Source organism: Chlorocebus sabaeus, chromosome 27 (genome assembly GCF_047675955.1).
Source record: "Chlorocebus sabaeus isolate Y175 chromosome 27, mChlSab1.0.hap1, whole genome shotgun sequence".
In the NCBI taxonomy this organism is placed as follows: domain Eukaryota; kingdom Metazoa; phylum Chordata; class Mammalia; order Primates; family Cercopithecidae; genus Chlorocebus; species Chlorocebus sabaeus.
In genome coordinates, this window is record NC_132930.1 from 13,127,603 (window position 1) to 13,141,328 (window position 13,726).

General features: G+C 44.1%; 1 protein-coding gene across 1 annotated transcript in view; it reads left to right on the forward strand.

The window, feature by feature from the left end:
- The window catches only part of RELL1 (RELT like 1), a 79,947-nt gene that overhangs the window by 41,987 nt on the left and 24,234 nt on the right, over positions 1–13,726 (forward strand). Inside the window, exons 4-6 of the mRNA XM_008017661.3 lie at positions 5,135–5,192; positions 8,228–8,464; positions 11,845–11,983. Coding sequence (XP_008015852.3) covers positions 5,135–5,192; positions 8,228–8,464; positions 11,845–11,980 — 431 coding nt within the window. The 3' untranslated portion in view covers positions 11,981–11,983. The remainder of the gene's footprint in view (positions 1–5,134; positions 5,193–8,227; positions 8,465–11,844; positions 11,984–13,726) is intronic.

The window sequence follows — 13,726 nt, forward strand, 5'->3', positions numbered from 1 at the left end:
TAATTTCACTTTCTAGTTTTAAAAGTGATAAGCATACTATAACTTTTCCTTTACATTAAGAAAGGAATAAAATTAAGCACAATCTGTCTGTTACCCTTTTCCCACATGTGTTTAGGTTTTCTTTTCCTAGATTTCATGCATCTGTAAACATTTGCAATCGTGATATATGAATGGTTTCTGCTTCGCATTTTAAGTTTGGCAAATGGGGTGATACTTGACCTGTACTCATGGTAACGTTCTTGTTTATGGTTTAAACACATTATGTCTTTAATGATGGAAATCAATTTTAGTTTAGATAAATATCTCTTGAAGGATGGATTATCAGCTGACTTGCTGGGCAAACACACTTTGTTTGTTTGTCTCCATCCTCACACAACACTTCTGACACAGATGTGTGGGTTTTTTCCATACTTTGCAGTTCTCCAAATCTCTGAAGCCTGCAATTTAATACAGTTCTGACTCTGTCTACCTAGAGTTAGCATCAGATCCCAAAAGACTTCCCCTACTTGGGATGCCAGTTGGAAGCCGGGCTCTGGTACTTCTGACCTATAGTTTGTAAATGGCTGGGATGAGAGATCCACAATCCCCTCCTCTGGTTCAATATTTTCCTAGAATGGGTTACAGAACTCAGGGAAACACTTTATTACATGTACTGGCTTGTTACAGAGGATGCAACTCATGAACAACAAAATAGAAGAGATGCATAGTATTGGGGGTGGGATACAGAGCTTCCCTGCTCTCTCTGGGTGCGCCACCCGCCCGGCACCTGCACCTGTTCAGCCACCTGGAAGCTATCAAATCTTGTCGGTCAAGAGTTTTTTGTTGGCCGGGCGCGGTGGCTTACGCCTGTAATCCCAGCACTTTGGAAGGCCAAGGCGGGCGGATCAAGAGGTCAGGAGATCCAGACCATCCTGGCTAACATGGTGACACCTCGTCTCTATTAAAAATACAAAAATATTAGCTGGGTGTGGTGGCGGGCACCTGTAGTCCCAGCTACTTGGGAGGCTGAGGCAGGAGAAAGTTGTGAACCTGGGAGACGGAGGTTGCAGTGAGCAGAGATATGCCACTGTACTCCAGCCTGGGCGACAGAGGGAGACTCCATCTCAAAAACAAAAACCAAACCAAAAAAAAAGAGTTTTTTTGTCGAGTTTAATTTCCAGTCCCAGAACTCTGCCCTGTCCTCCCCTGCTCTGACTTTCCCGAGGTCCCTGGGTAGGGCTGAAAGTTCCAACCCTCTAATCGCTTGGTCTTAATGACGACTGGCCCCACCCTGAGACTGTCTAGGGGCCCCACCCTGAGTCACCACATTAGTATAAACTCAGGTGTGATCAAAAGATGCCCATTATGAATAACAAAAGACACTCCTCTCAGGAAATTCCAAGGCTTTTAGGAACTCTGTGACAGGAACCCAGGACAATGATCAAATCTATTGCATATTATGCCACACCTGCACACTGACTATTTTCCTAATCCAAAAGGTTAGATGTACCGCAGTGCTAGCTTTTAATTCATCTTTCTAAATAGAGCCGAACTGAATCACGTCTGGGTAGTCCGCTGGAGTTTTCTTGCATTGTATGGATGTTTGGAAAGTGTCTGGGAGTCTGTAGCTGAGTTTCTCTGCTAGGCCCTTAAACTGGCTGCTTGGTAAAAATTGCAGGGAGTACTACAGATATTCCTCAAGTGCTTCTGATTAGTGATTAGTACTTCTGATCCCTACGCAAGAGATGCCTTTGTGAAGTTTTTGCCTTCAGGCTCCATTTATCTTTTGGCAGAAAAGATTCCTTTATAAATGACTGTGAGTACGGAGTGGGTTCTGAAACTTCCTCTGTTTATGCAAACATGCCGTGAACCATTATTCAACCTGTGTCCCTTTGGGTGGGGACTTGGACATTGAAGGGTAGGAAGGAGGGTGTCAGGGTTAAAAGCACCCACCCTGGAGTCAGTCAGAGCAGGGTTTGTGTCCAAGCCTGTCACTCTAGCTGTGTGACTCCAGCCAGTCAGTTACGATCTTTAGGTCTCAGTCTGTATACTTGTAAAATGGGGGTGATAATTCTACCTACTGTTAAGGGTGTCAGAAGCGTCCAACATGTAAGATCTGTAAAGCTTTCAGGCAGCGACTGGCACGTGCCGGCCCTTACATTTTGGTGATGGCAATGTTAGTTTTTGCTTGAGAAATTTGCCTTAGGTGTGAGGAAAACTTTGAAGAGAATAGTGATGGCAGAGACAACCAGACATTTTTCTTGCCTGATTTTGGCTGTTTCATGCATATTAGCAAGCAGGGATTCGGGGAGAAAAAGAGGTCTTTTCTGGAAAACACCGCCCTTCCCTTTTCTTGAGGGAGTTTCCTTGCCCTGTGCCTAGCTCCTCCCATTTTGGGGAAGGCTGTGAAGGGAAGCGTAGCTGATAAAATGCTGGCAAGTGTGGAGAAAGCCGCCTATGGCTTATTGGAGCTGTGAGTAATATGCAAGGAGGAGATACACCTTCAACAGAACTCAGACCATTGCTCTTTTATGGTAACTTCACAACCACATTAAGGCATGTGTTTCAGTCCTAACGGTGGTGTTATATTAGAAAGCCTTCCTGTCACTGGAAACCAAAAATGTTCCCAAGAGACAGATTACTGAAGCTGACTCCCTGGAGGTGAGCTCAGAGACAGGGATGCATGTGTGTACACGCGGGTATGAACCTGTACACGCATGCATGTGCGTGCGTGCGCGTGTGTGTCTCACGTGCCACAGGGTGAGTCCTAGAGACTCCCTTAGCAAACCAAAGGAATGTTTACTAATTATTCCTGGGAGAGAAAGATGAGTTACAGGAATTCATGAATAACTGAGAAACACGTCTATAAGAAGCAAGCTTTAATAATGATTTTAATATAGCATATCTTCCTGAAATTAGTTTGTAATTCGATGTTTCATTTTTTAGGTAGTCATCATTTTACAGGTGATTGATTTTCTCAGGCAGTGATTTAAACGTTTGATCTTAAAAAGCTCACTCTTTGTATGTGCTGTTAGTGCTGTCCCTGTATTAATACCTTTTGGTGGTGTTTTCCCTCTTTTTTATGTTTATAGTTTTGAGGTTTGATAAATGTTGGCAGAGTAAGTATGGACAGCAAATTACTTTATATAATCAGTCCTCCATATCCGTGAGATCTGCACCTATAGATTTAACCAATCAAGGATAAAAAAAAATTAGGAAAAAAAAATGGATGGTTGCATCTTTCTGGACATGTGCAGACTTGTTTCTTGTCATTATTTCCCAAATAAAACAGCGTAACAACTATTTACATAAGATTTCCACTGTATTAGGTACTATAAGTAACCTAAAGATGATTTAAAGTGTACGGGGGTGGAGTAGATATGTTTTATATCAGGAACCTGACCATCTGTGGATTTTGATATCTGCACGGATCTGGGGAACATTCCTGCATGGATACTGAGGACAACTGTATTTTGTATACAATAAAATACAAAATTGTATATGGGATTGTATCCAATATACAAACCTAGTATCTGAAACAACTTTTTTTTGAATCCTCATTTATTAGTCAAACAGGAAATTAACTGACATTACTGGATTATACTTAAATGTGTTTTACAGAGGCAACTGTCTATTGTGCAGGAGAAATTACTATGGATCCATTTTCATAATGTTTTTGTAATGACAGGAGGTCTTATTTAGATCAAAATTTGTGTTTGGAAATGCATTTGGACATCCTCACAGATAGTTGTGAAGGGTAAAGAATTTCTTTTGGCAAAAGATTAAGTGTCATATTAATATTTCTCAAAAGAAAAAAACAAAAACCCGTGTGTTCTCAAGGGTTGCAACGGGGCGATGTGTCCCCTAGAAAGTTAAAAATTGGATCGGGGCCAAACAAACAAATATCTCACTCTCTTATATGTAATGCACAGATATGTATAGTACATAACCAAATATGAAATGTATCTGCCATACTGTACTTTAATGAGACAGTCATTAGGGAAAAATAGTTGAACAAAGCTCTTGGGTGGGGCAATAACAAAAGCCAGGTTGAGAAACCCCGCATTGTAAGCCTTTAACTGTTAACACTTACAGCAGCAGTTGGAACTAGAATTAATATTCCTCCTCTAGAAAAGGCATTTGAATGTTAAATGTTAAAGGTTGCTGTTGGCTTACGTGGTGAATAGTGATTTTTATTTGTTCTTTCCTCTTTTAGAGACTTGTTGTGGTTAGTCATGAGAACAGTGCTTCAGAAATCAATTGAAAAGGTTATGAGCCAGTAATAACATTTGGCCTTGCCAATTAAATAGCCAAGGGAAACTTGAACATTCACTTCAGTCTTTTATCCTGGAGAGCATGACCACTCTACAGGAGGCAGAAAACACATGGCGTGTGGATGTGGGTGTGGGTTGGGGGACTCAAGAAACTAAGAAACTTAGATTAGGTTTTTTTTTTTTTTTTTTTGCTTTTGTTGACAGCCTAGCCTCCCACCTACAAATTTGGATTTTTTTAGAAGTCTAATTTAAGTTAGCATATATTACATAACTTACATGTTGTGATCAATACTTGAAATTTTACGATATCTGGCCAGTCAAGGGCTTATATGATCCTGAAGCTCATCTGGAAAATTAACCTTACCTCATCCCTGATTCGATGTGGGATAGAATTGATGCTACAGGAGGATGCAGAGTTTAGAGCTAATTATTTTGGCACATACAAGTTATTAGACTACAGGTCACTTATGAAATACATTTCACTATCAGTATTTTTCAAAGTATATTTATCAAAATGTTAACTGCAATAGAGCAGCGGCATATAAATGGTCCTTCAGTTTGTTGGAGTTGGCGTGGGGTGGGGGGGTAGTTTCTACTTTATATTGCTATTGATGTGTAGGAAGCAATGCCTTATAGTAGATCTGCTCTCCTTGCTGTAGATTCTCTGTCACTCTTACTAAGTTCCTGCTGGGGGAAAGTTATTGACAGATGGTGCCATGTTATGCAGTTATGTTGGGGGAGACCCTCCCTTCTCTAGGCCCCCAGGACCTCATCTGTGAACTGAAAGAATGGAATTAGATGTGTTTTCAACAGCTTCTCTGGTGTGATTACTCATCTTATTCGTTCTATTTTAATTCTTTAATTTTATTTTTATTCCTTAGCGAATGCTGATGTCTTAAAGGCGATGGTAGCAGATAACAGCCTGTATGATCCTGACAGGTGAGTGCTCCTGCCCTCCTCCTTAGGGCAACATCTTTTCAGTTACTTGCTCAGATATGGTGCCATCTGAAATGCTCTTCTGCTAGGGCAGGTTTCCCAACTTTGGCACTGTAGTTATTTTGGGCCAGGTAGTTCTTTGCTGTGCAGAACCGTCCCATGTATTGTAGGATGTTTGACAGCATCCCTGGCCTCCACTCACAAGATGCCAGAGCACCCCCTGCCCCCACCCTCCCAAGGTGTGACAACTCATAATGTCTCCACACATGGTCAATGTCCCGTAGCGGGGGTGATCACTCCTGGTTGAGCTGTGTTAGAGAATAGTGATGGGAAGAAGTAAGGCATAGAGGTTAAGGGCAAAAACAGAGCCTTGGAATTGGGAGATGTGATTGAGTCCTGCCTGCACCACAATATTAACTGTCTATTCTTGAGGAAGTAAACTGACCACCCTCAGTTTAAGTTCCATCGTCTATAAAATGGAGATCACCACAGTACCAGCTTTATAGGGTTGTTATAAGGAATATAGCATACCTTAAGCATTGAAAGACCTCCATGAACAATGATGATTAAATGAGCAAGCTGGTTTGGAGCTACCTGCTATGTTCTGTTTTTTGTATTACTGTTTTAGGTTATGGTTGTTGAGCAGCATATTCCTTCATAATTAATTACAGAGAACTGTATTTCCATATAAGTATTATTTCTTCAACACGGAGCATTTATTGGACGCCTACTGTGTGCTGGGTGCTGCTCTGGAGCTGGACATCCCCAGACCCTTGCCATGGAGGAACACAGTCAGTGGGGAGTGGAGGCGTGTGTGTGAGGCCTCGTGGTGGAGAGCCTGCAAGTGCTGTAGGACTGGTGGAGATCGAAGGCTCTAGGGGACCCTGGGGGGTCATTGGGGGTTCAGGAAGGTTCATGGAAGAGGTGCCATCTGAACCAGGTGTGCAGGAGGTGGAGACGAGAGTCAGGGTTGGCTGTAGGAATAAGAAGGGCCAGAAGAAAAGTCACCACATCGTGATAGCGTGGGACTCAGCCTATGAAGGGTTCGGTCCAGGGTGGCCAGGCCAAGTGACATGGCAAGGGGGTTGGGTCTTTCTCCGCTTCCTATGTGGGTTGTGCACTCAGCACACCTTAGATGTTTAAGAGGTGTTTGTCAAACTGGCTGCGTTGGATGTGTGTTTTGGAAAGGTAACTCAGAATGTAAGGAGTTGAGTTTAGGAGAGACGTAGAGTCATAGAGACAGAAGAGCTCTGATTGCTCCCACATTCCAGTCCTGGCCACAGACAGTTGGTGTTCTGACCATCTTAGCTCATGGTGTCTTTGTCTCAATCATCTCTGGGCATCCTGTAGTGCCCATCAGTGGGTTTTGTACACAGCTGGTACTTGAGAAATGCTTGTTGAGTGAATGTTGTTAAACTCTTGCATTCAGCTTTCTGATATGTGGTGCTAAGTTGACATTATTTTACTCCAGGAAGGTATGGCTGTGTGTTTTTATTTTAACAGTTAGGAAGGCATCCCTAAAGAGCACCAGAAGACTTCTGTCTGTCAGTCATGTTTGAGGCGGTCTCCTCAACTGTAGGCTCTCCTTCTTTTTTTCAAGTGTGCAGGTGGCCAGTTTGCATCAACGAAAAGGCTGGTTTCTGCCATCACAGCCTCCTGTGCGTCTCTGGGGCTCTTGCCACGGTCCAGGTGTCAGGCTGTGGGTGTCATGCCATCCCCACTCCTCCCACCTGTGAGGAGCTGATTCCGGCTCAGTTTGGCTCTGCTAGGTTCGAACTCCTCCTTTTCTGCCGGGCCAGAGCCTTCACACATGCCTTTTGAAAACAGCTCATATCTGGCCTATATATTTCTGCGTTTTGTATTTCGGATGGTCTAGCCAAATTTATTCCAGATTATCAAAGTGGTCTCTGCTGTTTCTGAAGCACTCTAGTGTATAGCAAGGTGATTAATTGCATGGTTTCTGGAATTCAGCTTTCTAGGTTTGAATCTCAGATCCAGCACTTATTTGCAAGTGTGATCTTGTTGCCAGTGTGAGGCCAGTTACCTCACTTCTCCCTGCCGCAATATCCTCATTGTTAAAATGAAGAAATTAATAATACCTACTTCTTAAGATTTTATAAGGATTAATTCCATTAATATATACATATAAAATGCTTAGAATACTGTTAGCTATTTTATTATGACTGTTATCAACACCATCAACATCTGTTTTGGACATCACTTTTGATATCTTTGCCTAAAGGCTTTCCTCCTTTGATATAATGGAGATTTGATGAAATCTTTTCTCTAAGTTATCTGATAATTTGATGGAATTTGAGTTCTTCCCTTTTCCAGGGCATAGATACTTAGGGAATCTCTTTGTGTAGAGTGATGGGCAGACACTCTGGTATGTGAGAAATTAGGATAATTGCATGAGAAAAAAGATCAGTGTTTTAGAAAGAAACCTAATACTTTAAAGCCAGTGTATCACTGTTAGAAGCAGTGGTTTATTCCCAGCTAATAAATTCCATTCTAGAAGTGATAAATCACTTTTTTTTTTTCTTCTAAAGGCAGGGGCTCACTCTGTCATCGAGGCTGGAGTTCAGGGGTACAATCATAGCTACTGCAACCTTGAGCTCCTGGGCTCAAGCGGTCCTCCCACCACAGCCTCCCAAGTAGCTGGTATTACAGGCATGCGTCGTCATGCCCGGCTAATTTTTTTATTTTATTTCAGAGACAAGGTCTCTCTATGTTGCTCAGGCTGGCCTCAAGCAATCCTCCCACCTTGGCCTCCCAGAATGCTGAGATTATAGGCATGAGCTGTTACGCCTGGCCATGAATCATATTATTATTGCTTAAGATAAGCTGTCATTGCACGGTCATGAGAGCTGAGTACCTGCTGTCTGAGGCCCATTCACAAAGTCCATTTGTACAATTGGAAGATGCTTTGTTTTTTCTTTCAACTTAAACTGCTTCTGTCATCACAGGGAGAGAGATCGCCTTCACTGGTATTTCCTTTAAGTAACCAGTTGCACTTTTTATTTTCCTCCCCACCTTAGTCCCGTGACCCCCAGCACACCAGGGAGCCCACCCGTGAGTCCTGGGCCTTTGTCACCAGGGGGGACCCCGGGAAAGCACGTCTGTGGCCATCATCTGCACACGGTGGGCGGTGTTGTCGAGAGGGACGTGTGTCATCGGTGTAGGCACAAGCGGTGGCACTTTATAAAGCCCACCAACAAGTCCAGAGAGAGCAGACCACGGCGCCAAGGCGAGGTCACGGTCCTTTCTGTTGGCAGGTAAGATCTCTTCGGATGCTATTGGTTTATGTGTGACATGGGTGCTCTGGTGTGTGGACTTGTGCTTACCTGTCAGATGTAGAATATGTTCTCCGTGCCTGGCTCAGGTTATATCACTGGGCTTTTTAGATGTTTTCTGGTGTGAGTCCTAGATTTTTCCACCAACAGAAGAATCCTAAAAGGCGGCTGTTGCTAGATCAGATGGGAAATGTAATAAGATAAATACCTACCTGCTCTAACAGATAAAGCCCAGATTTTCAACTGTATACAGAATAGACATTTATATATAACTTATGGAATCCAGGGCAGGTATTGAGATATCAGCGGGTGACTCTTCAAGTACTTTTCCAGGGTTCCAGGCCCCCTTCGTTTGTGGCTCTGCCAGGTTTGCCAGCCAGAGGAGCAGGTCCGTGGAAGGTTGTTCACGCGGGGTTTTGAAAGAGCTACTAGGCCTGAGAGTGGCTCGCATCATTTTGACTCACACTTCACTGGCTGGAACTCGATCACCCAGCCAAGCTAACGTTCAGGGAACTGAGAAATATCATTGAGCCATGTGCAAGGGAGAGGAGAAGCTGTGGATCTGGTTCACAGCCCTCCAGTCTCTGTCTTGTAAGTTCCATGTGAATTCCTTTGACTGCTTGCTTTTAGTGGGCGGTGCTTTCCACTGTGTCTTGGCTCTCCGGGTCCTAGTGCCTTTCACTTGTGACCCATATGTGAGTTGGAGATCCTGCAGTTCAAGTGATGAATCCATCAGCCCTTACCTGAAGCATCTTTGCAGTGGGATGCTTTTGCAGTTCTGCTGTTGGATGCTGAGTCCCATGCAGGAACTGCATTGCCGATGTTGCATTTGGAAAGACAGTGAGGAGTACTGGTAAGGAACACACATGCTGGAGTGAGGCTGGGTGAGCACTGAGCAAAAGTCGACAGTGCTATTACTTACATGATCCTTCTGTGTCTACTGACAACCCACTGGGAAGAGTGGCCTGAACTCCTTGCTTCTACTCTCCTTCGAGTCCTGGCACCACTACTTGCAAACTGTTACGTTGCTCTGTGCCTCGGTTTCCCCCTCTGAAAAGTGAGAAGGACAGTCACACTCACCTCATAGAGTTGCTGTGTAGACTAAATGAGGTGACGCACTTAAAGGTCTTAAACCAGCTTTGGGTACTTACACACTCAAGAAATGTTGGCCGGTTATTATTTTTATTTTAATTCAGTTGAATTTCATCATTGTGTTGCACAAGCATCACGGAGAAGACGCTGGGCTGTTTGCCACTTACAGCAAAACAGCACAACTCATGACCACACTATTTTATTAAGAAGCAGAGTCATGGGAATTTATGAATGCGAAGCAATGAGAACCTGTAGCTTGTTTGGACAAAGCATGTTTTGTTGGTCTTAAAAAAAAAATCTGCTGAAATTTTCAACTCAGATTCAGCACGACTTTTTCTTTTTCTTTTTTTTTTTTTTTTTGAGATGGGGTCTCACTCTGTCACCCAAGCTGGAGTGCGGTGGTGTGAACTCAGGTCATTGCAACCTCCGCCTCCCGGGCTCAAACGATTGTCGTGCCTCAGCCTCCCGAATAGCTGGGACTGCAGGTGCCCACCACCATGACTGGCTAATTTTTGTATTTTTAGGAGAGATAGGGTTTCACCAAGTTGGCCAGGCTGGTCTTGAACTCCTCACCTCAAGTGATCCACCCATCTTGACCTCCCAAAGTGTTGGGATTACAGGTGTGAGCCACCGGGTCTGGCCAAACGTGGCTTTTTAAAATGCCCCAAATCCAACTCTCTTTCTTGGATATTGGATACTAGGAACACTTAATGATTCCAGGCTGTTTTTCAGCATGTATTACTTAAGAGAGCCTTAGAGTTTGACAGAATAGATTTGTGTTTACAATTTCCCTGTTCGTTCTTTCACTTCTTCAGAGCCTTCTCCTCAGGGTTGGTGATCTTATTCTGGACACAGAAGGAGGATTTATTTCAGATAGTTTTTAAGGGAAAAATTAAGACCAGAACTAGAAAGAAACTGTTATGAAAAGCTCTAGGATTTGGTGATGATATACTAGAAAAAACAGTTAAACTGAATACATTTATTTAACTCTTAATTCTTGATGAAAATCTCTTCCTTAACTTCCTTTAGTCTTTCCTTAATCTGTAATGAAAATTAACCCATTGTGTTTTTTTTAAAGACAAACTCTCGAACCCTAACGCTGATAGAATGTGTTGCTAGGGCCCTTCTGATTTTCTGCATATGTGTGTGAGAGAGAGAGTGTGTGTGTGTGTGTGTGTGTTGAGATAGGACTGCCTGACAGTTGCATATTTTCAGAAGTTCGTCATCATCTGGTAAACATTCTGGTTATGTCAGTCTAATTTGTAAACCAGTTGAGCATTTAACCAGGTTTCTGTGGTTAAAAAAAACTGGCATAGGCCAGGTGTGGTGGCTCACGCCTGTAATTCCAGAACTTTGGGAGGCCGAGGTAGGTGGATCACCTGAGGTCAGGAGTTTGAGACTGGCCTGGCCAACAAGGTGAAACCTCATCTCTTCTAAAAATACAAAATTAGCCAGTCATGGTGGCACATGCCTGTAATCCCAGGTACTTGAGAGGCTAAGGCAAGAGAATCGCTTAAACTTGGGAGTTGGAGGTTGTAGTGAGCCGAGATTGCACCACTGCACTCCAGTCTGGGCAACAAGAGGGAAACTCCTTCTCAAAAACAAACAAACAAACAAGCGCAAACAAAAAAACCCTGATCATTGTTAGAAACCACAACTCTGAGGCTGTTTAATATTTGAGTCCCTGAGGTTTTTTTTTTTCTTATTGAGACAGGGCCTAACTCTGTTGCCCAGGCTGGAGTGCAGTGATGTGATCTTTGCTCACTGCAGCCCCCTCCTCCTGGGCTCAAATGATTCTCCTGCTTCAGCCTCCCGAGTAGCTGGGACTACAGGTGCACACCACCACACCTGGCTAATTTTTGTAACTTTCGTAGAGACAGAGTTTTGCTATACACCCTGGCTGGTCTCAAACTCCTGGGCTCAAGCAATCCACCCACCTCAGCCTTCCAAAGTGCTGCTGGGATTACAGGCATAAGCCACCATGCCTGGCCAATACTTGAGTTTTTAAATGCCTTTTGCACGCTCTGTGAAATATCCGGCTTCGTCTGTGATGTGGTTGAGTAGAGATCAGCTGGAAGGTTGGGCAGGGGCCAGGGGAATGTGCCGGAGAGGAATGCATGCCCCTCCTCGTGAATATGTTGTTTTTCCTTTGTGTCCTAACTTTTGGCTGAGTTCATTTGAGATCCTCTGGGTGGATGATTTTTGCTTTCTTCACAATTCTTGTTTATTAGAAAAGCAAACCCCATCACCTCTCCCCGTTCCCCACTCAGGTTTAGAGTTACAAAAGTGGAACACAAGGCAAACCAGAAGGAACGGAGAAGCCTGATGTCTGTTAGTGGGGCTGAAACCGTCAATGGGGAGGTGCCAGCAACACCTGTGAAGAGAGAACGCAGTGGCACAGAGTAGCAGGTGAGCCGTGGTTTTGGTGACATTGGGGGCAGGGTGGCGCAGGGTGAGGAGAAGGTACTGGGAGCTTCCCAGGTGCTGTGGCAGGGATGGCATTTGGCAGGGAAATGGGAGAGCTTTCCTGGACCCAGGAAGGCTGAGGGGGACTGAACATGATTATTTGTCTGCCCAGAGCTTCTTGTAAAGAAGTCACAAACGTGGTACCTCCAGGGGCTTGGCCTGTGTGGTAATGAGGATAGAGGATTACTTGTGAGGCAATGTGGCATGGTGGGGATTGTGGCAAACTAGAACTCACATCACCCACCATATAGGGCTTGCGTTACCACGAGGCAGAAAGCGCCTAGTGTTGCTGCATCTTCTTACGTAAAAAAAGACAAAATCCAGACTTTTAAAATGTAAAATCACCGATTTTTGATATTGGCAGCTTACATTTTTTTTTTTTTTTTTAAACAACCATGCAGGCCAAATGACGTGTAATCTTGTCACCATTTCCAGGTAAACTGTGACTTGAAAAAGTCTGGAGCAAACAAACCAATCCTTTTTCCTTTTATTCTGTTGGAAACCAGTTTTCTTTGTGTCACAGTTCTGAAACCTCAATACGAATATTTCTCTTCCCACCAAATGTTTTGAGGCAATTGAAAAGCCACAGTGATTTATTTCTTGATTTGGCAATTTTAATTTTGCAGGACACTGCTTAAAAGACAGAAAAACAAAAAAACATGCAGCCGAGCACAGTGGCTCACGCTTGTAATCCCATGTAATCCCAGCACTTTGGGAGGCCGAGGCGGGTGGATCACGAGGTCAGGAGATCGAGACCATCCTGGCTAACATGGTGAAACCCCATCTCTACTAAAAAATACAAAAAATTAGCCGGGCGTGGTGGCGGGTGCCTTTAGTCCCAGCTACTCAGGAGGCTGAGGCAGGAGAATGGCGTGAACCTGGGAGGCGGAGCTTGCAGTGAGCCGATATTGTGCCACTGCACTCCAGCCTGGGTGACAGAGTGAGAGTCCATCTAAAAAAAAAAAAAAAAAAACCACACACGCACCCCGCAAAACCCTGTGATAAATTGATAGCAGCTTGACTTTCATCTTAACTCCTTTATTTCTCTTCCGGCTTGAGTGGTATTTATCCTTTCCATGTTTCTTCTCCCTTGTAAAAGGGCAAGGGTGACAATTTGGGAGGGATCATGCCCTAAATGCTCCATGGAGCCATCAGAGCCTGAACATGATGACAGAAGAGTTTACACTTACATAGGGAGGGGAGGGCGGGCAATGGGGGAGAGGTCAGGCAGGGTCCTTGAAGGTACAGGAACACAGCCAAACTGACATGAACCCTGGAGTCAGACTGCCAGGTTCAAGCTCTAGTGTGCCACGCACTAACCCTGGGACCTAGGCAAGATACTTGAGCTTTCTACGCCGCACTGGAAATTGGAAGTGATGCTCCTTGCCTCAGGGGCCAGAGTGAGATTTCCATCAAGTTGCACGTGGGAAATGCTCCATCCATGCTACTGATTATTATCATGCAATTAATTCATTTTTGGTCGGTGTGGCTGAGTGGAGGAGAGATGTGGCTTTTGGGTGAAGCTTCTCTGATAATCCGCCAGGCTCAGAGGGTTGAAGGTGCTCTGGAAGTAATTTGGAACAACTCTGTGCACCTACATTTTCTGAGACATAGGGACTCTGATCATGTTCTAGTGCTAGTTAGCCCTTGCGGTTTTGCCTGTGGGGAGATCTGGCATCTCTTCCT